Here is a 25,110-nt window from a genome sequence, read left to right on the forward strand (position 1 = left end):
TCCACTGGCAAGATAGGCCATCCACATTACCATGAGTGACGCCCTTTCTGTGTTGGATTATGAAGTCATACAACTGAAAAATCAGGCTCCCACAAAGCAACTTTCCATTGTTTCCCGCAGTACGGTTCAGCCAACTGAGTGGGTTGTGATCAGTGATGATTGTGAAGCTCCAGCCATGACGGGTATGGCTGCAGCTTCTGCAGGGCCCACAGAATCACAAGGCACTTCTTTTCAATATACCACCTTCCTGGGAAGCAATTTCCTACTAAGATACAAGATTGGATGCTCATCTCCCATATGATCCACCTGGCTTAGTACTGCACCTAAACCATAACAGGATGCATCGGTTTGTAATAAAAAACGGTGGGTAAAATATGTGGCCAAGGTTCACTATGTAATTACCTCATTCAGCCGCCCGGTGATTGGGTACGGTCCGTCCGTTCATCGGGAAAGAAGGTTATGGGGTATATTTGAAAGCAGTAAACGTGACACTACTATTAAAAATACATGCTCCTGAAAGATTCTTCACCAAGTAAGATTGGTTGGAAGTCACATTACTGTAAATGGTACTTGATACTGACTGGTAAACTGATATATACACAATATGATTTCTAGATTTTTTTTTGCAATAACACTTACTTGCTAAAATTATACAGAAGCCTTTCAAATACAAGGACCGGTCCTGTGCTGCTTAGAATAGTTAAAGGCTGCCCGGCAAATAGACAAAACATTCCTCCACATATTGCTGTGCCAATAAAATTTTCAAGTACTCCCTGAAAATAAAAGAAAAAACAATATTGTTAAATATGTCATTAATAATCATATTTGTTTTTACATTTGCCACGGAATGCACTTAAAACATTTGATGGAAGGGTATATCAGCCATACCGCTGAAAGATTATGTAAGCGTCCATTACTGACTCTTTTTGTTTTAGTAGTTATATTTACACAACTGAAACAATCATACAATTTTTAAAAACCTAAGCCTATTCATTCAAGGTCAGAAATTAAGAAGGTAATAAATGCAGAGAATCAGAACTCCAACCAGACAATATGTTTTAAAGTGGAACTAAATGCTATTTGTTTTAAAAATTGGATAAGGCAGGTCCTATGTTGCAGAAGGGACATGTGATTAGAACTCTACCTGCCTGATCTTGTTTTTGTTTTAAAATAAACACACCTACCTCTCCCCCATTTTCCATCAGGGGTGCCTCCCATCTACTTTTTGCTCTTTATGAAGCAAATAGCAAGAGAAGAGAAAATGTAGAGGCACCCAGAAAGGGGAAATTGTGACCTGCAGAGAGTAAATGGAGATGATATAAGAGGGGGGACCCAAAAGAAACAAGACTGTTCTCCGTGTGGCTGGACCGCAAGTGGAGGGGGTTTGATTAAGGTCAGTGCTTCCCTCATCCCTCACCAGTCAGTAGCCAGGCGGACACCTCTGTGAAACAATCTCAATCCTCAGGCAGTGATTGTTTTTATAAGCAGAACTTGATTAAAATTGTGTTTTCTCCTTGACAAAACACCAATGGAATCATTACAAATGGTTCAGATGGCTTTCAAAGAAAAAGATCTTTAATCATTTAAGCATCGAAGCATTCAATCAAATTTAAGCATCGAGGATCAACCCCATTCTAGATTTCATGCTGAGAATTGAGGGGTTAATAGCATCAGCGATAACTACCCTGCAGCAAGATATGTGTTTGCTTTGAAGAAATAAGAAAGAGAAAGCATTGGAGGAATTGAGGATTCAGGTGAATCAGAATTCCTCTAGTGTAAATATGCATGCTGAATTAATTCAACGGGTATTGTATCATCATGATGATTTATAAAATAGATGGTGACGCAATAAAATTTGTGTCAGTGGAGTTCCTGAATCAGTTAATGCCAGTGAGTTGGAAGTATATATCAGCTTTATTTAACAAGGTGTTGAAAAGGCCTAGAGAACTCACAGATAAATTGTATCGTGTCCATAGGACTTTGGGCCTCAAAAGTAAAGATCCAGCTCATCCTAGGGATGTTAACTGTTTTTTACACTCATTTCATCAAAAAAGAAATTATGAAAAAGGCTCATACATGAGAAGTTGTTATTTTTGATAAAGCTTCACATTTATTACTGCATGATTTGTCCAAGTATACCTTAGAGCTTAGGCAGGACTTGAAACCTCTTTTATTACTACTTCGCTATAACAGCATAAAATACAAGTGGGGATTTCTATTTCAGCTACAGGCCAGTTGGGAAGGGACTTACACAAGTCTGAGATATTTAAAAGATCTTCCACGCTTCCTGGCAACATTTGATCTTTCCAAAATTGAGCTTCCAGATTGGCCTTTTTTTTAAATTTTCAAGCAGCACCGGTTTTTGGTTGAGAGCAAGTAGGCCAAAGGAAACATGTGGAGTGAACCAGTATTTTCTTTGAAGAATATGGGAAGAAGCAGGAAATGAACGACTCAAAGGTTTAAAAACGCTAGGTTTATGAAGTAGGAGATCATTTATTTCTCTTTTTTTCTGTTTAAGAATGACCTTCCCACCTCCCTTGTGGGGATATGGGACACCAATGGGGGTGTCTAATAGGACATTGGCCTATTTTAAATTATGTTTTGTCTATGTCTTGTCTTCACCTTGTTTTTTCTCTCCTGATGTGTGGTTTGTTCCCTTAGAATGGTTGAGTGGATGTGAGGATACAATTTCATGTCCCTTTGTTTTATAACATGGAATGTTAAGGGATTAAATATCCCAGAAAAACACTCCTAAATTTTATATGAGTTATATCATCAGGGAACTCGGGTTACCTTCTTACAGTAAACTCATTTTTCTAAGGAGAAGATACCAATAATGCATAGTAAATATTTCCCATTGGGGTGTCATAGTTGTTCTAATGATTCTAAATCAATGGGAGTTAGCATTCTTTTCTCAAGTAAAGTGACCTGGTATTGTCTGGATATATATAAGGATATAGAAGGAAGAGTGTTGTTTCTCAAAGGAGAATTAGCAAGGTAACTCTAGCTACTATTTATATGCCACAGGTGGGGCAAAGTAGGTTCTTAGATAAGTGGACTTAAAGTTAGAGGAGTTCAGAGACGGGTGTGTGTAAAGTTTATAATATCGCTGTGATATATGAGGCTGAGATATTGGAATTGGCACCTGAATGAATCCTTTTTTAAAGGATGAAGCACTAAAAGCAGATGTATTTAGGGAATTGAAGGATTATTTTCTGATTAATGATGTGCCGGGTAGTGACCCCCTAATTGTATGGGAAGCCCATGAAGTGGTAATCCGGGGTGTACTGATTAGGCATGGTGCTAGATTAAAAAAAAAAAAAAGAGAGGAATTTCCTGCAAGTTCCCCTGCAGGTTGTCAGTGGAAGCACATGTAAAGTGTACTAAACCAGTGCCACCAGCAGGCTACATAGGTAGCTGCAGGTTCCCAGTTTTTAGATACCTTTTAATGTAATGCTAACAATATACACAAACATGTTTTTTTCTCTCCTACAAACATTTACAAAAAATAAATTATATCTACCACATGTGCATTATATGTACTTATTGCTCATCTCTATGCTACAGTAATGGACCCAACACTAAAAAGAAATATGTAGACTGTCAATCGTGAATAATGTTCCTGATAAATGTAGACTGAAATCCTAATTCTGAAAATGCTATTCACCAAAATGTTTCTGGCATCAGGACTTACCCCTAAAACAAGCAGATCTAGAAGTAAATCTTGAAGTATAGCATTTTATAACAAAATATTATTACAAAATACCCTGGCTGTTTGTAAATCAGGAGGGTTTTAGGAAGTATTAGGTGGTCATACCTGGAAATGGCTTACCAGGCAGAGATTCACTACCAGCAGTAGTATTTTGTTTGAACAATATGCTTTATTCCACTGGGGGATGTAAAATATAGCTTACCACACCCTGAATCAGCACTTCTTGCTTAAGCATATTCATATTTAAAAAAAAAAAATAGCACTACAGCAGCTTCTGAACACTCTTTCTACTCTAAAACTGATTATACAAAACTAAGATTCCATAGAAAAATGATAACAGGGGATGTAATTTCTACATTTCTATTTATATAAATTTCTACAGTTCATTTGTCTATTAGTGGATGATGTAAAGAAAAAGTCGGATGAAGCATATGTTTCTGTGAAACATGTCACTTTTATAGGTTGTGGTAATTAATTTACTAAATATCTTATCATTTCTTAACACAAAAGTAGCTACCATTTCAAACTGTTTAAACGGAGTTTTGCTTTTTTAAAAAAAACAAACTTTGTGAAGCTTGTATACTTTATTTGTTGCTATGTCAAAACAACAGACTAAGCTCTCCAAATACATTATTTTGGGTTTCACTCTAGTATGGAGTCAGTAGGTTTGTGGAAAGAGGAAAGAAAAACCTGCTGCACAGTGTAAGTAAGCTGCTGTTACTGACCCCTGACACCTTTCTTGTAAAAAGTAAAACAACTTTATTTCTTACTGCACTAACAGTAACTACCTTAGTTGCGATTGTTAATGTTAATTGGTTGCGATTGTTAATGTTGCCATTGTTAACATCCTTCTAAAAAAATGGTAGTCTGATTATGTCTGTCTTCAGTACTTTCTCTATTTTCATAATAAAATCTTTGTATTTCAAAAAATAAGATGTTTATTCTTCTATATTTAGATCTAAACTCTATGCAAACCACAGAATACACAATTGTAATATATATATATATTAGAGCTGTTTTACCTACCATAACTTTGTATCTCCTTCCATTTAGCTTTAATATTTACAGTATAAAGCTTTTCCACTCAACATATCCCTGTCTGGCGGGACACAGGGGATTCTAATTTTTTTTGCTGCAGTTAGGTAACATTTAGAGGTCTTGCCCTTCACCTAGACCAGAGGTGTCAAACTCAAACACACAGAGGGCTGAAATTAAAAACTTAGACAAAGTTGGGGGCCAAACTCAAAAATTATTGAAAAAAGTTTACTACTTCATCCATAACTAACAAAACCAAACCCCTCCACACACACTTTAGGGTTGAAAAGACTCATTTCTATTTATTTATGCAGGCTGTGTGTTCTTCATCCTCTCACATCACAGGTTTGTCTGACAAATAATACACTATGCAGTCTCTAATGGATTGAAACAAACACAATGCCCCTGGTAGCCAGGCACCATGTGATCATTGCCAAGCTTTGTGTCACATGATGGGTGTACAAGAATAATGTCTATGTATTGTATGTATTGAAAATGATGATGTGAGGTGGTAATGCGGGTGTGCGGGCGAGCGGGCCAGATGTAGTTTATTTTTGGAATTCTTTGGGGGGGCCAAAAAAAAGGACCTTGAGGGCCAGATTTGGCCCACGGGCCAGAGTTTGACACCTTTGACCTAGACAGTAAAATGAGAAGAACTAGACATATATGAACTTATATTAGTTCGCTCCCTCCTTATGTCATCATGTTTTTCATTAGCACCTCAGTATTACAGCACAACTGATTGCCTCCTTTTGCTGCGTCTTCTTTTCAAAACTCTGTGTTACATCAACATACAGCTCCAATGTTGTTAAGTGTCCTAAAGCATACAGTACACGTATACAGTGCGTGTTAGTAATAAAGAGCCCACTATTAATCTTTGCAAGTAGAGATTTTAGCTTGCAGAAATTGGTTGGTAATTACTATTATGAGTGGGGTTTACACATACTTTATATTTAAACTATATTACAATAGAAACCGTATGTACATACCTGCATATTATCAGTAGCATCTCCTAACATGCCACCAAAGGTAATGGCATTTGTTACAGTTGCCAGATAGATAAACAAAATTGCAGAAAGACATTGTATGTTTAGGGAATCATAAAAATCACTCCAATACCATGGGACTTTCCTTCGCACATCCTTTATTAGCCCGCTAAAAGGTCTTTAACAAAAAATAAAAATAAAAAAGTAAATAAATGTATTAGTGCATTTTGTAAAATGAAACTCCAATAAAACAGCTAAAAAACATACATTTTATGCTTACTGATTTATTTGTAGAAGATCAGTAATTTTCCACAACCTATCTTGTGATCAGCACAAAACCTCTACACCCCACAGATGATATGTTGTGATCAGCCTTATCACCTCTGTCAATGAACAGCTTACCCAGGAGGCAAAAAAATTGATTTATGATAAGAAGTAATGCTAAAACTAGAAGCAATACTGTCATTCTACTGAAGTGTGCGTATCAACAGAATGGCTTGCAAACTTTTAAACTAGGCAGTAGTGTTTGCCAGTAAACAAAATTCTTGTAGAAATCCATCAATTTTAACACACCACTACAGTTTCAAAAATACATATACCTCTTCTGTGAAAAAAAACTGTGTAAAAAATATTATTAAAAAATAATAATGTGTTATTAAACATATTTAATCACTGATATCTGATTCTAAACCAAACTATTTCTCTGAAGCAGTAAAATCTTTTACAGAACAACAAAGATTTCACTGTCTCCAAGTCAGTATAAAAATTTTACTCCTTTCCAAACGAAAAATTAATGTTTAATAATAGGTAAACTCTTTTTTCAGAAAGATACTGATTTTTCTCCATTTCTTTGTTGCATCTCTGATTAATACCCTCCTTGCTCAGTGCATGAGTTTTGGTGGATCGGCTTCTCTTGCCAGGTTTGCAGTGATGCCATATGCTTTCCATTTTTTCATGTTAGTGTTAATGGTGCTTTCTGAGATATTCATGTTTTAGAACATTTTATTAAAACCCATCACTGATCTACACTTCTTTGTCTCTGCAGTACTCATCAGCTTTCATGTTGCTTACCTAACAATGTGGGAGCTTTCACAACAGGCCTATTTGCTGTATGTCACATGATAGATCATGTGACACTTAAATTGCATACAGGTGGACCCTAATCGACTCTGAATGTCAATATTATTTGGTTTAGTCAGATCATATATGGGGATATTATAACAAAGGAGATAAATATGTATGCACTCATCATTCCTGATTTCTTTTTTTTGTATAAAAACATGTCCAGTGTTGTTACAACACCCTGTTTTCTATCCCATACCATTTCATGCTATTTTGCTGGTACCATTATTATGTGGGTCAGTAAAACAAAGTAAACAGACTTTTTGCATAATTATTCTGGGTGGGTGATAATAAATGATGAAATTAGAGTCCACACTAAAGCCAAAACTGTTTAAATTTTAGTTGTAATATTATTGTTAGTAAACAGGATTTGTATAGTGCTAACATATTACGCAGCGCTGTACATTAAGCTCTACACAGAAGCTCTACACAGTGCTGAAAAAAAACAGAATTTTTCCTCCCATTGACTTTAATGGTGTTCGACTTTGACATTCGAGCACCCAAATTTTTTTGCTTTATTCGAGCGAATAGCTGCCGAATCGAATAGTGAGCTATTCGACCAACACTAGTTGTGAGGTTTGTCAGCTTCTTGAGTTCCAGGTGTGAGATAGGATGAATCAGTCAGAGAGGTGGCTTGGTAAAAAGGCAGTTCAGGATGGCAACGACAAAGGTTGTTGGAGTCCAGGTGGATACTTAATGCTGATTTAGTCCAAAGGCATGAGATGGAAATTGCAGAATGTAGTGGTGTGTCCAATCCTATTCCAATTCCTGGTTCTATTCCCTTGGTTAAATATTAAAGCAACACAATTTGGCACATAAGGTTTGGGCACATGCTTTTGCCTGATGTTTTAATAGAAGTGATTTGGACTTCAGGAGGTGGAGCCCTTGAGCCTTTACACTGCCAAATTTACGCTATTACGCAACTATTGTGATGCAGAATAAAAACAAAGGAGAAAGAATATAAAATCCTATCATACCCGCAAACATCTATTCTTGCCTTCCTATCAAGTCTAGATCATTTTGAAAAATGTTATCCTTTTCAATGGAAAAGCAACTTGATCAAATATTTAGGAATCAACTGTCCCCCAAATTGGACTTATTTTTATAACTTAAATTTTGCTCCTTTAATTCACAGAATCACAGCAGATCTTTGCAAATGGGACAAATCTGCTTTTTCATTGTTTGTGAGAGCAGCACTTTTGAAAATGAATGTAACCCCATGTATACTATACCTATTGCAGACAATTCCCATCCAGCTGACAGAATATTTTTTTAAAATCTTACACCTAGAGTAGCCTTTCTTTTTCTAGCAGCACCCAAACAACATGGAGGCATAGAGGTCCCCATCCAGAAATACTATTGGGCTTGTCACCTATCATGAATAATAGAATAGAATGCTCAGAAAAATACTAAAGACTGGGTTAATGTTGAACAGTCTTTTTCACTCAGTGAACTACAATATTTACCTTGGAAAGATCTCAAACAACTACCCCCCAATCTCAAAGAACACCCCCTTTATTGGAAGTTCACTATCAGTTTTTGGGCATGTACAGTATGTTGCCACCACCAAATCTCTACAAGACCAGGACCATTGACCCCTATATGTCACAACCCAAAATTTGTTCCAGGACAATCACCAGTGTTTCTTAAACAATGGCGAGCCAAAAGAAACCTAACGGCGGTACACTTGTTTGTCAGAGACAAGTTTCAAGATAGTCCCTCAATGCCGAAACAGAAAAATTATCATTTCTGTGATGGGTTTATTTCCAATTACGACATTTCCACAAGAGTCCTTGCCCATTTACCTTTTCCCCTCTAAAGCGCAGACGCCTCTCTCCAGCGCATGCAGGCAGTTCTGGGCGTGAGCGTGCCTCTGTTTCAAAGCTTTATCAATTCCGTCTAACCCATTGACAAATCAGAAAATAGCCTCTTGACCAGCCCTGGCTATTTAACTAGCTCACACACTGCACTCTTTGTTGTGTTTGTGCAACGTGTCTCCATTGTGCTGAGTTCTGTTGAGCTAGTTCTTGTTCACCTGGTGCTTGATTCAGTGTTTCCTCTGTCCAGCTCATGCATTAACCCCTCGTTGTCCAGTCTGTTGATTCCCTGCCAGCTTCCCTGTGCTGTTCCAGTGTTCCTGTCTGCCTGTAGATATCCCTGAGTCACCTGTGCCTCCTGTTGCTTCCAGTGTTCCCTGTGTTCCCTGTGCCTGCAATGGCCCCTGTGTCACTAGTGTCTGTCTCCTGGATCCCTGGCAATTGACCCCTGGTGTGTGACCCGACCTTTCTTACTTGCTGCCTGCCTCGACCCTGGCTTTCCCTGACTATCCTTCTGCTTTGTAATTTGGTACAGTGTTTTGTCAAATTAATGATTCTCCATGAAAACTATTTTTGGTTGTCTGTATTACCTGCTTATTAGACTAACCTGCAAGTACCCTATGATATTTTTCTTTGGACACTTTAAATTATTATTATTATCTATCAACATTATTATTCATTATATACTTTAAGCATGAGTAATTGTCAATATATCAACTGTATGAATATTATATTATTATTATGTATTCTCCAATCCTGTACATTTTATGTGATTGCTTAAACATTGAATTTTCCTTTATTAAACAGTTGATTGAAAAGTCTCTACATGTTCTCTGAGGAACCCCAAGGGGCGAAACGCGTCACAATTGAGACAATTGCCATTCCTACAAATAAGAATTAGTCAGGTGGCTTTTGTTTAGTTTACCTGGCATTCTCCTTTGTGTTTTTGCATAGGATAGCCAACCCTACATTTTTTTCATTATAAATATTGCATTACCTCAAATATGGTATATAAGCATTCAAACTAAGTACATTTTGAAGTTTAGCCACTCAAAACCCCAGTCTTTTCTCTTTTTTTTTTGTTTTTTTGGTATATCAAAAAATAGCAAAAGTTTATCCCAACTATTTATAATGAGTTCCAAATAAAGGAATAGGTCTTCCCTACAAAGTATGATAAAAAAATCAGTTTACAACAGAGATAAGTTACTGTCTCTAGATGAGTTCAAGCAATCATAACAAGACCTAGCAACAGCTATTTGAATCAGCCGTTTGACATGGCTAAGAACTTCATTTTCAAATGTTTAAAAAAAAAAAATACTTTTAGCATTTGTTGCCCAATATTAAAATTGAAAAGAGAATGAACTAATTTTTTTTGACCTTTCCTAAAATAATATCAGTGATATCAGAACTAAATTAGATACTCAGCACATTACTACAGAAAACTCACTACAGCAACTGCATCACTGGTATTGACAAACACCGTATTCACAACCACAGAGTATGTAACATTGATCAGAAGGTATATAAAGTGCATTTATCTTTACCAAGCACATTTCACACCGCTATTGCCTTAGTGGCCTCCATTCCGATCATTGCTTCTAATAACTTTTTTAACGTACTATATACAACCAAATCCTGACCAGCTTACATTGTGGCGGCACCTGTTGATTCCCTAATGTGTCTGTAAACAGTAGAGTCGGTACCAACAATATGTAGCAGTTTTTTCCTTGTTGGTGATGTACTGCATCAGCCTCCCATCCTGATAAGCATGATGTTGGGTTTGGGAACTTTAGCAGCTAATATATTTATTTTTCAAATATTTTTTTTATCCAAAAACTATTTCGGCCCAGTCATTTACAGTTGTTTGTGTTCACTGCTGATCAGAAACAGCCAATTTGTGCTCTCGGATATTGGGGTGCTTCAATATTTCTAATTTAATACCAACAGTGGTGTATTTACAAAAATAGAATAACCAAATTGTGCTACCAAATGTCACTATTGTTTGTGTACATTTTTTTTTTAACCACAATCTCATCATTCAATGTAAAAGTTGTAAAAGGTTCCAGCTGTGAAAAAAGAATGATCTGTAGTATGTAGTAGATACATAATACTATATTAGTACAACTAATCTGAGGAAATACAATGCTAACTTCTTTTGATGTATATTCTGTTTAATATACACACACTGCACTTGGACTCTTATAACCTATTTATGAATCCACCCCTTGTGGATTTATCCCTGCACATAAAGCTGCAAGTACATAGTGAGGCCAAAACCTTTTTTTTTCTTCCCTTTTGTGCCATGGGTGTAGTAATGAATATAGCTGGCCTGCTTCTCCTTGCCTTCCTATTGTCAGTCACTATCGTGAACATCATCACTGGTTATAGGGAGATACATGAAGCAAGAGCAGGTAGCTGCTTCAACAATACCAAGCAAAACCTACATAAGAATTGAGCTTAATAACAATAGGTTGGTGTTACCTATCTTTAAAAATGGAGCAATTTTGTACAGGTATAGACATCTACAAAACAATCTACATGTAAAGGTATCAAAAATCTAGAGAGTCTAAAAAAGAGCCACATAGAAGAATTTTTGTTGGGGAATATTAGTAATATTTATAGTAGGGATTTCAGAAAGAATAAAATTGTCAAACAAATCTTCTCGCTTTTTATGGGGAAAGGAGGTAAGTAAACATTTAGACAATGGTGTACCAGGTAATATAGTATGCTTTGACTTTGTAAAATCATATAACACAGTACCTCACAGATGGTTAATGTGTAGGTTAGGGTCTATAGGCTTAAAAATTGCAATATGTAAGAGAGTAATAATGATTCATTAATGTTTGATCCCTTATTTTTTAACATATTTATAAATGATATGGATTTTGGGAATAAAAGTACTTTTTCTTTGTTTACTGTTGACATCAAACTGTGTAATGGAATAAAGTCTGTACAACATGTGACCCCAACCACTGGGCTGCAGACATGTACCGGGCCATGGGTTGTGCCAAATTGGGCTGTAGGTGTCCTCCTTGGTCACAGTCTTGCTGTACTGTGACAGGAAGGATCTGTGTCTCTCCTGTTATTTCCTTCAGCCAATCATGCACCCTTTCCTTTTGCTGTCTTGCATGGAACTGGTTTGTAATATGACAAAATTGGGGGCTGCTGCTTTACAAGATGTCTCTAATTTGCAATCTGTACAAAGCATTTGTTAAACCTCATCTGGAATGCAGTCCAGTTTTGGGCACCCTTTAAAAATAAGTGGTCCATATAAAGAACTTGCTTCAAAATTAATAACTTAAAACTTTTTTAAAAATTAATTAACTCTTTGCGTCTGGAGGGGAAGAAGTTTATTCACATACTGAAATGGATTCTTCACAGTAAGGTCTGGGAAAATGCAGGAAATAGTCTTAGCAAGTTCAATAATTGTTTGAGAGATAGGTGAATGCATTTCTAGATGCACAAAATATAAATGGGTGTCACATTTTATAGGATATTAGACATGGTTGCTCAAGACAATATCTGATTACTTTAAAGAATTATCATTTTCTTAACTTTAGGTTTAATAAAAAATTAAAGAAAGAAACAAAAATATAACATACTTGGTTGTCTTCTGGAGTTCCTCACAAACACGAGGGTGACCATGTGCTAGTCTCTCCTCTTCATGATAAGATTTTGCATTGCAGTGATTTTTGGATTCCCTGTGCAGCATCAACTTTCTGAGTTAAAAGAAAGTGTATGTAAGTACTGATATATTCAGGCAAACCAAGTAAGATTGTTTTAACACACACACACACACAAAATTTTGCCTCCTGGCTCTCCCTTTTTCTGACACTCTTCAGAGCTCTTGGTCCCACATACCTAAACTCTAGGAGACCTAGTAGGCTCACCCAGCACACAGGCTACATGCACCTTGTCCACGTAATTTACCTGGCCTCAGGCTGCAGCTCTCCCCAGTCTCAAAGATCTGTCCCTTTTGATTAATGGCCAGGTGCTGCAGAGCAACCCTGTTTCTGAAAGAGGAATGGAGTGCCTGGCCTGCCCATTTTTCTAGGGCTCTCCATGCTTGGATCCCCAATAAAGAGCTGCAAATATACAGCACATTTACTTACACCAGATGAGGTACATGATGCCAAATATCCCAGTCTGAATTGGGCATCATATGTTTCCGTCTACTACAATAGCTACATATAAAATCTAACCAATCATACACTTGCAAGTTTCACCTCTGACCATGCCCACCCTCCTCATTTACAGCTCTCCTAATCCATAAAACGCAGGTCATTGCCTTATATTGGAAACAGTCATCCCCTCCTTCATTAGCCTCATGGGTGACCAAGGTCAATTAAATCATGAGAATGGAGGAAATCAGAGCCTTTGATAACGATTGTATGGAGAAATGTACTGCCCATTGGGTCTGCAGGAAACATTATAGTTCCTCATCTAGGTTGAAACTTAGACTCGGAACCCCCTCCACTGATACCTAATCACTTAACCTCATTCCTAGCAAAGGATTGCTGCCCCTTTGTCTCATCCCATACAGTATCCCCTACCTCGTTCTCCCTGGCCCCCATCCCCAGTTTACCTACCTTTACCTCAGGAAAAATGTTCTTACTGTATGGTTTTGTTCTGTTTTTTCTGTTCCACCGACAAATATGTAACTTAAGTCAATTTCATCCAAAAGTTTGTAACTTTAGCTATGTTCTTTAAATCATTTTTGTATAATTTATAATGTGAATTCTTATATACTTCTTTAATAAAAACATACTGAACCATAAAAAAAAAAAATCAGTGGCCATAGATCTTACTGCAACTTGAAAATGTTCAAAGTATTTTTTTACCATAAAAAAAGATACAGAAATTCCCATCCCTACTGCCAACTAACTACTCAAATGCACTCCAGGTTCTGAACTGGGGTTGGTAGTACTCAATGTATGTTAGCTCTGGTGTAGTTACAGCAGCATAACCTCAACCACAAAAACCTTAACTCCACCTTCAATGATGATCTAACACCTCCAATTTGATGTGGACTTTATGATTTGATATAGAAAGAATCATATATTACACACTCGGGGTAGCTAAAAAAGTAATAAATACTTACCTGGTCCCCTTGGCATCCTAAAGTGTCCTGCCCATCCGTGCTTTTTCTCTGGCCGAGTCCTCTTAGTTCGATTTTTCCCCTGGCGAGTGTCCTGACGTTCCCCGGGAGTTTGGACGTCACTTTGGGCACAGCGGGAATTTCAAATTATTTTGTATTGCATTCAATACAAAATAAGTGTATTAAATGCAATACACTGGATATATTTGTCAAAAAAACGGTACATTGTGTTTCATTATTTATTTACAGTTTATTATTAAATTTATTAATAATTTTTTTTTATATTTTATTTAATTTATTATTTTGACATGATTTTGTGTTTCATACTTTATTATACTCATACTATTATAATTTACTGTAAAGTAAATTTTCATGAAAGACAACGTACCGCTTTTAAACATATAAATCCTGAGAGAAATGAACAGCCCAGGAGGTTAGGGACTGAGCTCTTTCTGAAGCCTCTTGTAATTCTTTAATTACCAAGAAAAACTCTGCAATTGTTTCTTTTTGCATTTCAAAGCACAGCTTGCTCCAGAACTTAATGAATGTCTAGGCTCCATAAAGTTTTTTTTGTTTTTTTTTTTTGTTTTGTTTGTGATTAACTCACAGAGGGATTTTTTTACAGTAACTGACACCACGCTGCCTAATAATATGTTGAGACAAACATCAGTCTTAATTGCATTTATTAAAATAATGTACCTTTTCCGACTTACATACAAATTCAACTTAAGAACAAACCTACAGTGCCTACATCTCGTATGTAACTTGGGGACTACCTGTATGTGACTTCTGGACTCTGGACCTTTGTGACCCCTCAACCTACATCAAGCTTGTGACCAACAGACTATTGTTCCACCAGCTGTACAAACATTGTAAATCTTTTTATAGTTAAAAACTCATGACAGTGACAATTGCTCCCTCTGCATTATTCTTTTTTGCCGTATTATAATTTCCCATGTGTACACTCGACAGATATTTGTTTATTTTGTTGTACAGCAATATAGCTGATTTCATTTACAATCATTTACTGCCCCTACAAGCTGAATTTTACACATTTTTACTAGTATTTAGTCAACAATTGTAAGAAATATAATTCACATTACGATATTTACCTTTTTTGGACTGATGGCAGAAATTTGGGTGGTTGGATACGAACAGTAGGATCCCATTTTCCTGGTGGCAGAACAGCAACTTCATCTAAGAAATCATCGATTCCTGCTGTTAATTCATCTTTGTTCATGGCCTTATATGCTACTTTCCGGAACAGCTGGAAGAATACATTTGTGTTTATATGTTTAGTAACATTTTACCAATTTTCTTTTCTAAAACCCAATTTAAACTTTCAGCTGCTACCAAACTGCATTTTAAGATAAATTCCACACTATACAGAACTGTAGTTCTGGTAGGAACCAGCCATTTAAAAACCCAAATGTTATAGAAAAAATCAGAAAATGAAAAATGTAAAATTGCATAGTCAGTAAATAAAGTTTTATAATAACACATTGCCATATCAATATATTATACACTGCACATATATGCTTTTTTCTTTCTATCCACAAATTGTGATGTAATCATAATGCAACCTCGCATATTCTTCAGACAAAGGATATTTTGAAATATAAATCCTATTTGAAATGTATATATAATATATAAAATTATATATATATATATATATATATATATATATATATATACATACATGCATAGGTGACACATGGGAACACATAGTTCCTCCCAGCCCCTTTCTGGTGGGTGGAGCGCCTGGTATCTAGTGAGATAATGCTTCTTTAATAATCTAATAATCTTACCAATGGAGCCTGTCCTACCAGCTGATTGGGCGTGTACAATGAGGTCACAATTGGCTGTGCGCATTAATCTCCTATCTTTCACTATTAGATTGTGATACCAGAAGGAGAGGGATTCTAAATTTTATTTTGTATATCTTTATAATCACATGTACTAATATAATTTATGAATATGTTTTCAGACTTCTGTTAATCATCTGCAATGAAAAATATTCTAGTATTTTCAGTAAGTTCATTAAGTTATCCATACATCTTATAGATAACTATTCTGGGTTAACCACAAGCATAAGTTCCTTTATTTGTACATTATAATTCCTTTTTATTCATACCAGTTTGGGTTCCATATATAATTATTTACTTTTAAAGTCAACTTAAAAAAATTTAGATTGGTAGGATCTGAAACAGATATAGTCAGACAGGCAACATTTTTATCTTGATACTGCTTACTCTACCAAATCATGAAAATGTAAGCCTTAACCATTTAACTAGGTCCACTTGCACTAATAATAGAAATTTCTCACAGTTAAAACCATTTTAACATGGGTAAAACCTTGAAATAACTTTCAAGTCTCAGGGAATCTTAGCCAATATTTATGATGTGTCCAGTAAGTTCAGGTAACACATGGTGCATTGCCTGGTTGTCAATGGGATGAATGCCTCTTACATTGTTGGCCAGTGGGAAGCATGCCATCCTTACAGTCACCCAAAACAAGTGGTAACTGACCTGAGAGGCACAAATTATTTGCTCTAGGAACCCCTAGCAACCTCTGGAGAAACACTAATGTTCCACAGAACCCTTGTTGATAATCACTGGAATAAACTATATAGGATAGTTAGATATGTTTAATTATTGATCTTTTATGGTTTACTCTTTATCAAGGGGCCTCCAATAATTCAACAAGATTGTCAATTGAAATTGAATAATACATGTTAAGTATTAAGATGTCAGTGCAAGATTTGAGCTTTACCTGTATGAAATAGTTTGCCAATTTAAACTGAATATTTACCTCGTCCGTTAGTAAAGTGGCCATAGCTCGTCCAATTTCATGATATGCTTTCGGTTTGTTTCTTGGACCAATCAGGATAAAAATAAATCTGTAAAAACAAACATATGTTGTTTAAAAGTCTGTTTTAAATCAGTCCAGAGCAATATTAATTTAAAGTAGTCAGTCTCTTTGACTGAGACTATTATTAAAAAAGTAGAACAAAACAGTGACTTAGGTGAGCAAAAATCATTATGTGTGATTTTTTTAAAATTTTAATATTTAGATTGGTTAAGGGACTAAAGCCGCATACACACGTGCAATTCTTGTCGTTGGAAAGGATCTTTCACGATCCTTTCCAACGATAAGAACCGCAGGATGCATGAACAAGTGCTGTACATACAGCACCGTTCTGCTCTATGGAGCGGGGAGGGGGAGAGCGATGGAGCGGCACCCTGCTGTGAGCTCTCCCCCTTCCCTTGCATTAGGATCGCTCGTCGTTTATCGTTCGTGGATCCGCCAGGACGGATCCACGGCGACGATGAATGACGCGGGCTGTACACACACCAGATTCTCGTCCAATATCTGGCCGAAGCCGATTATCGGGCGAGAAAAATTTGACGTGTGTATGTAGCTATAGGTTGTCCTGTTTACGGTAAAGAAATTTGGAATTTTGATGTTTGGGTAAATGCATAATTTGACCTTCTTTGCACTAGGGGAACAATATGCATTTTTGTTTGTTTGATTGTTTTATCATATATATATATATATATATATATATATATATATATACTTCCACTCCAAAAAATCAAAATGTTGTCAATTAATCTTTTCTATAGAAGAATAGAGTTTGTGGAACACATTATAAGTCAAAATGTACTCAAGTAAAGATACCACAAAATTATTATACTTCCAACTAAAATACTTCACTTTCACAAATCACAGCACAAGCGTCCGGCTTAGGTGCTATTCCCAAAACATTTACACACATGTCATCACTAACTTCCACTAATGACTTATCAACCACTTCTCAACCTCATTTAATCTACCTAAGGACCAAAATGTAGCTCCTAAGAATTTACAAGCTAACTACAATATACCGTATTTTTCGGTGTATAAGACGCACTTTTTCTTCCCCAAAACTGGGGGGGAAAAGTGGGTGTGTTCTATATGGCGAATGCAGGTTTAAAAAATAATTAAAACCGGTAACATACTTACCCGATACCGCGATCCCGCGATCCTGCGTGCTTCTCGTCTTCTCTCCTCTCCTCCTGGCTGCAGCGCGTGTCTCCGCCTTCCTGCAGACCCAGCGAGGAGAAGCCTGCACACGCGATCCCGGAAGCAAGCTGGGAGAGCAAGGGTGCCCCCGCGATCCCGGAAGCAAGCCAATTTATCAGAAGGGTGGCACAGGGTGATCAGAAGGGGAATAATCTTTCAGAATCTTTTTTTTCTAGATTTTCCTCCTTTAAAATTGGGTGCGTCTTATACGCCGAAAAATACGGTAACAATTAAACAATCTTATAAAGGAGGGAATATTAGGAATAATGAAGATAACTGTCAGATTTGTCTCATAATTTTTCAGAATTCTGATTGGTATAAAACTATACCTGCTGGTCAAATACACACCTACTATGATGAATAATATAAGCTTATACTGGAAGCCTAGAATGATTCCATCATTATTCAGTATACATTTACATTTTTGAATGTGGAGTTCCCTAAACAAGCTACTTTTTATGCTCTGCCCTATTGCTTCAGGAATAGGCTATTTACCAGCTAATTTAGGCCAGCTGGTTGATTTGTATTTAGGATCATATGTCACCAGTTTACCTTCTTTTCTGCAGGATACTTTGGATCTATTACAAACTAATAATGATTTGTATGTCCTTTTTACAAGTAAATGATTACAATCTGAATTTTACTATGAACAGTTATCAATTGATAGCATTTCTAAACAAAAATATTACGATCTAGTCTGATAATATATTAAAGGGGAACTAAACCCAAAACAAAAAAAAACTTTAATCCCGCAGATCTTTAGGGAGGTTTTTTCATATGGGTCCCACGGTGTCTCTGTCTTCAGCCTGGTGCAGAGAAAGTGCCGGGCACCAACATCTTTCTTTCTTTTCTTCTGGGTTCTTCTTACTACGTCACTGATCTTGCACTGTGCTGGGGCAAGATCGGATGATGTAGATGGGAAAATAGATTACCAATCCCACTGCGCACGAAGTCTTGAATATCTGTAAGGATGTGTATATTCACACTGCAGAGAACTCCTTTTAGAAGTTTTGAATTGCCATCCACCCCCTACTCCCCTTCTCCGTACCTTTCTCTTTTGGCAAAAAAAAAAACAAAACACCTGCTTGCCTACAATGGTGGCAAGGTCTATTGTTGAGGGAGAGGGACTCTTCCCCACAATGTGACCCTGGGGGAGTCTATAGATAGGGGACTTCTATAGAGGTAATCTGTAAGCCCTCTTTTTAATGAGTCCAACAACTAAGAACTGCTTGATGCATGAACGAGTGCTGTACATACAGCACCGATCTGCGCGCTCTCCCCCTTCCCTTGCATTAGGATCGTTCATTGTCCATTGTCCGTAGATCTGCCAGGACGGTCGATTGGATGATGGCGGATGGGTGCTGTACACACCCCAGATTCTCATCCGATATCAGTCCTGAGCCGATTATCGGGTGAGAGCTATTGGACGTGTGTACCCAGCCTTAGACATCTGCCCCATAGCCCTGTAGAATACAGGGGACAGCTCTCTTCCAGTGATGGGTACAATCTCCAGTCTTTTAGCAGATTCTGGGTTTGTGCCTGTCAGATTTGTTCAGCAAGGAAAAGACCGCCACACTTTTAGACAAGATTCTTTACATAAGTGTCTCTTTACAACAGAGTCTCCCCTTCAAATTAGAGTTACTCCCTTTATATCTGAGTCCCTCACTTAGCATCAATGTCTGCATCCTCACATTCAGTGTCCCCCTTTACATCAAAGACCCCCTTATCACCTTCAAATTAGAAAAAATTACCAAACTCAGTACAGACTCTCCCCAGTACATATCCCCCAGCACAGAAATCACTGAAACTCAAGAGTCCCCCCAACCCCAGTGACAGACCTCTGGAGACAATCCCCCTCTGTGTGAAACTCCTAAATACAGATCCCTAAGTGAAAACCCCCCAGTGAAAGCCACCCATGTGGAACCCCTGGTGTCTGTTGTTTTCATGGCAAGGCTTTTTTCTTCTTTGGCAGACAAAACAAGCAGCACATGAAACATGTTGCTGGGAATGGGAGAGTTAGTTGGTGTATTTATGGGGCCACATTTAGGATTTTGTTTTGAAACTGCTTTTTACCCAAATAGGTCTAAGGAAATGCAAAATAAGCTGATAGATTTAAAATGCTGGTTAAATAAAGACCCTTACTAGCATTGCCATTTGTTCTGCTATAGACTGCTTTTGGTAGATGCTAACTGCATACTAGGAAACACATGCCTTTTACTTTTCAGATGCTCTGACCCAGTCATTTAGATAGCTCAATTTTATTAAAGTCACATAGTTCCTCACCTAAACCCATTTTCCTGCTTCACCTGTAAGAACTGACTGTTTACATATATTCCACCCTTTAAAAGGTGTTATTGTAAGATAAGATACTGTAAAATGATCATTTTATTCAATTCACATTCCTGAGGTTTTAATGTATTTGGTAGTCAGTGTATAACATACACCATACCATATGCAGAGCATAGGTCAGACCCGTTGAATGTAGAACAGAACATAGGTAGTTCATGAATCAGCAGTATGTAAAATATATCATGAAATGCAGCATAGGGTTGGATGAACACCCGCTCCCAGCCTTCATCCTGCGCCAGCATGCTAAGCAACAATATAGGCATCAACAGGCTGAGAAGGGCTGTCACGGGGAAAGTATAACCAATCCGTTAACCCTTGCTAAACACACACTCACAGGTAGACAGCCACCATGTGCTTAGACGGAAGCATACACCTTGACAACTGCAATTATGATTCTGCCCGTGTCTCACCCACTGCCACTCCAGACAGAAAAAAATATAGGAAAAAAAATCTAAATTTTTAAAGTAGCGTTTTAAGGAGAGAAAGTTACACTATTTCTACTAATGCATTAGAGCATTCAGAGATTCAGCTTTTTATATTGTTTAACCACCTGAGCGTTACACTGATGTCTAGATTTCTGTACCAAAAGCGTCACAGGTTTTTATGAATTGTTTTTTAAATTGTAGACCTGTAACTTACAGAAATATGTTCGAACAGGGTTCTAGTAGCCGACGTCATCACGCACGCACAAGAAGCCGGTCGGCTTTTTTTTTCTCCGCTGACCGGCTTCTTGTGTTAGAAGCACCCGACGCTGGACAGAGAGCGACGTGGGACGATCAGCGGGACCTTGGCCGGCGGAACGCGGGATGCTGGGCGGCGGAACACGGACCCGACGCTGGAATACGGACCTGACGCTGGATGAGCACAGGTAAGTGGGATTTAAAGGTAAGTCGAAAAAATACGGGCTTATCCCAAATAGCATTTTTTTTTAAGACGAAAAATTACGGGGTTAGCGGTTAGGGGGTTAATAATGTAAAAACATACCAAAAACCCAGTGCATAAACAAGTACAGAAAAATAAAGACTATTTAAAGAACAATAGCTAAACAATACCAGAACAATAGCAACTATATAAAATAAAACAGAACAACTGTGAAATAATACTTAAGTGACAGCTGATTGGCCCTGGTCCAGGTTGCTGTAAAAAAGTTATTAGTCCGAGACACTGGGCTCTTTGCAGTGCTCAATCTGTGAATGCTGTTGTCCTTAGCAACAAGATGGTATTTTTCTATGTTAATACTTAGAGGAGTAACTAATAGGACAATACAATGACAGTAGGGTGTGGGCTGTGTGAGAGGGTGTGTTCACATGGAATATGATCCTTTGTGAAAACATCTAGGATGTTCTTATTTTAGGTTTTAGGAACAGCCAACCCCCAAATTATTATTTAGCACAAAATATGGAGTTCAAGTAGACCGAACTAGGCATATCTGGGACTCATGGTTCACCAGAACCGGGTAAAGAGGGTTTCCAGGCTTTCTTGAGGCCCAGGAGACTTAATTTTATTGGTCTCAAAATGCTCACAATAATGATCCAGCTATGAATAGATAAACTACAACTTTGTATGAAATGTAGTGGAAATATGACAATTATTAGCAAATGTGTTCCTGAATACAACTCGACTACTCTTACCAGCCATATACTGAGTTTTATGGCACCTGGCACCTGGGATGATAGAAAATAAGACACTTTTATCAAAGTTTTCACAAAAATATGACTGTAGGAAATTGTTTATGATAACACAGTTTAATGCAGCAAATTAGTTTTAAAGCCCTAAATATAGTATGGTCACCAAAATTGCTGGGGGATGTTGGGTCGGCCTGTGCAAACATGCAAAGAGCTGTAAATCAAAGTTAAATATAGTTGGGAATACCCATTTTAAGCAAGTATCTGAATTTTAAGGTAATTGCAAAGGACTTTATCATAGTAATGTAATTAAATCTGCTGGGGAGGTCAGGGGGACCTATGGGAAGCTGTCCAAGAAAACGTTCAAGAAAAGCATAATTTTTTGTGTTCACCAAACATAATAATAATGCCAGACATATTTACAATGTACTTACTATGAATTATAACTAGATTTCATAACAAACTAAATAATGCAAAGATTATTTATTTTTTATCTAAGTTAATAGATAAATATATTACCTGCTAGGAAGAGCCACTTCAGTCAAAGAGCTGAGCACAGTTGCTTCTTTTAACCGCACAAAAGCAGCAAATGGCTGTTCCATAAATTCTGCTTCACCAACAAGGACATTGGCTGCTTCAGTGTCTTTGGGGATTTTCTTTCTAAATGTATTTTTCAGCTGAAACATAGAACAATTCATATGTAATTTAGAGAAGAAAAGTATTAAGTGATTCTTTATTCTGCTCATAAAACACACTATTTGCTCTGTTAGGGTCATTTTAGACCCACAATGAGCTGTAGCATTCTGCCATCGGCTCAGCCGCAATCCCAACCCCGCCCATTCTCATGTGTCTGCGCGGGAGTTATGTAATCCTGGCCAATCTAGGTAAAGATGAAGAGTGTAGCGAGGAAGGAAAGAGGAAAGAAGGAAGAAGACCACGCTGCCCATGACAAAATAGGGTACCCAGTTAATTACTTTCCGATTATGGCACAGACTTCCCTGTGTGCAAAAATCCTACAGTGATGACAGATCCAGGATTTGGCATTAGGACAAAACCGCCATCTTTTCCATGACTTAACAGCACACTTATGAAGCATAGCAATCCTCTTTACCAATTTTATGGCTCATAATGATGTAACACCTGCGCAGGTGTTACATTGTCTCCTGCGGCTGGCTCTGTAAATGGCACCACAACACACAGAGCATAGCTCTACACTACACGGCGCTAGTCAGTCACTGGGCTCTTTGAGAAGTCAAACCAGAAGCGAGTTGCTTTCCACCACGTAAAACAAATTGATACCTCCAGACAAATATCTTGACTGTGTTGGCCTGGACATATTCACGCATGCTTTGTGTTTTGTGCATGTGCAGAATGTGCAGGTGGTAAACAACTTTCTGAAGAGTTACCCTTGCTTACAAGGTGTCTTGGCCATAGACAGAGAGATTTGCACTCAATTCAGCAATTCTTACAATGCAAAAAATGCACTTGTGGGCTCGCAGAGTCGGAAATTCCGCAAAATGATCTTTGACATTCCCACTCCCTGGATTTCAACAATACATATGTTGGACTGCCTGTATGAACAAATGAAAGCTGTAACTGACTATCTGATGCACCACAGTGCAAAGACAAATGTTGCTTGTTTAGGCCTATGGAGGAGGCAATTAAAATTGTCAGCTGGGAAAACAGAAGTATCATCAATGTAATCCAGGTTATTTTCATGGTAGTAGCAACAGCAGATTTGATGCAGAAGGGGGAAGAGCAGGAAGGCCCTCCTCCTTTGCCTTGCAACCATGGAGTTCCATGGAGAGCATTCATTGCAACAGCAGGTAGAGGAGCGTAGAAGACATGAAAAGTATGAGGAGGAGGATCAGGAAAATATTTCAGAGGAATTTTAAGGTAGGTTAGTGACACAGGTCATAACCAGTCTAGGAGACATATATGGGGTCATGCCGAGAAAGAGGATTACCCAGTCGTCATTGGCAAACAAGGCTACTGGTATGCTGGCTTGTTTTTGTAGTGACAAGCATATTGTTGATTGAGAGACTTCAGGATTAAAGATCTCAATCCTTTGGGGAAAATTTGTGGAATTTTTCAAGCTTTCCTATAGGGAGGAAAAACTGCACTAATATGAAGAAAAATGGTGCAGCCATGTCAGGAAGGTATGCCCTTTTCTTTATGGGGCATACCAGTGCCCGATCTCAGCAGCAAGCATCTCCTTTTCCCACTGTATTGGGCTTCAGCTTGTTTTGTTTCAGCTAGCCAACTGAGATGCTGCAGTACCAGGATTAAGTAAGGGACACTACAGCCTCTTGAACATGATAGCCAAAATATTTACAGCCCTACAGGCAGCAAGAGGGCAGGTAGTTGAAAGTTCACATAAACTGTATAGTATTGTTGTGTCTGGCATGTCCTAAAGTGCCCGATTACCTAACAACAACCCCATGAAATACTAGGTTAAGAAACTTGACATTTGGCCATAATTGTCTGAATATGTCGCCATTGTTTGGAGTGATTGACATTTAATAACAGTAACCAATTTTGGGTTTGTAATATGCAATTGTACCACAACCACCACAGACTGTCATAAATTCATAGCATTGGCTAAACACACCACTGATGTTGATTTTGCACAAAAAAAACAGTCAAAAGTTTCTTTATTTAACTCTTTTGGCTACAGATTTTATAGCAAATACATTTCTTGCAAAACAATACTGCCAATAAATTGCCAAACAGAGCTGTGTTCCAAATAATGTACTTTAATAATTTTAACAGGGAAAGTAAAATATGCATGTTTTTGGCATGTAATTGGTAGTATAGGTTTAGTATTTTGGATTTTGTTATTCCACATAGGGCACAATGGGCTCTTCCAGGTCAATGGGCCTGATTTATTAAAGCTTTCAAAGACGGGATAAGATACACTTTCATTGGTGAACCTGGGTGATCCAGCAAACCTGGATCTGGTCAAGGTTTGAAAATAAATCTGGTCAAGGATTGAAAACATTTTCTAACAAATAGCAATGAAAGTGAAAAAAATGAAATACAAGTAATTAGGTGAATAATTCCCATAAGGGATTGTTTGAGGTAATGTCTGATTCCCTGTTTTATAAATAGTATTATATGAATATCATTTTTTGTTGAAAAGGTTTAATTATGTACTGGCAAAGTGGTATTTCAGAAATACATATATGTATTTATACATATACCATGTTTCCCCGAAAATAAGACCTACCCCGAAAGTAAGACCTAGCACTATTTTGTAAACCTGCCCTAATATAAGACCTACCCCGAAAATAAGACCTA

The 25,110-nt window shown here is 37.5% G+C and overlaps 1 protein-coding gene across 1 annotated transcript in view; it reads right to left on the reverse strand.

Annotated features, from left to right (window-relative positions):
• SLC4A9 (solute carrier family 4 member 9) overlaps positions 1 to 25,110 on the reverse strand; it is a 90,769-nt gene that overhangs the window by 51,507 nt on the left and 14,152 nt on the right. Inside the window, exons 5-10 of the mRNA XM_072400772.1 lie at positions 22,330 to 22,487; positions 16,583 to 16,670; positions 14,883 to 15,037; positions 12,275 to 12,391; positions 5,737 to 5,911; positions 640 to 773 (exon numbers count right to left, since the gene is read on the reverse strand). Coding sequence (XP_072256873.1) covers positions 640 to 773; positions 5,737 to 5,911; positions 12,275 to 12,391; positions 14,883 to 15,037; positions 16,583 to 16,670; positions 22,330 to 22,487 — 827 coding nt within the window. The remainder of the gene's footprint in view (positions 1 to 639; positions 774 to 5,736; positions 5,912 to 12,274; positions 12,392 to 14,882; positions 15,038 to 16,582; positions 16,671 to 22,329; positions 22,488 to 25,110) is intronic.

The sequence above is a fragment of the Pyxicephalus adspersus genome, chromosome 2 (genome assembly GCF_032062135.1).
Source record: "Pyxicephalus adspersus chromosome 2, UCB_Pads_2.0, whole genome shotgun sequence".
Lineage (NCBI taxonomy): Eukaryota > Metazoa > Chordata > Amphibia > Anura > Pyxicephalidae > Pyxicephalus > Pyxicephalus adspersus.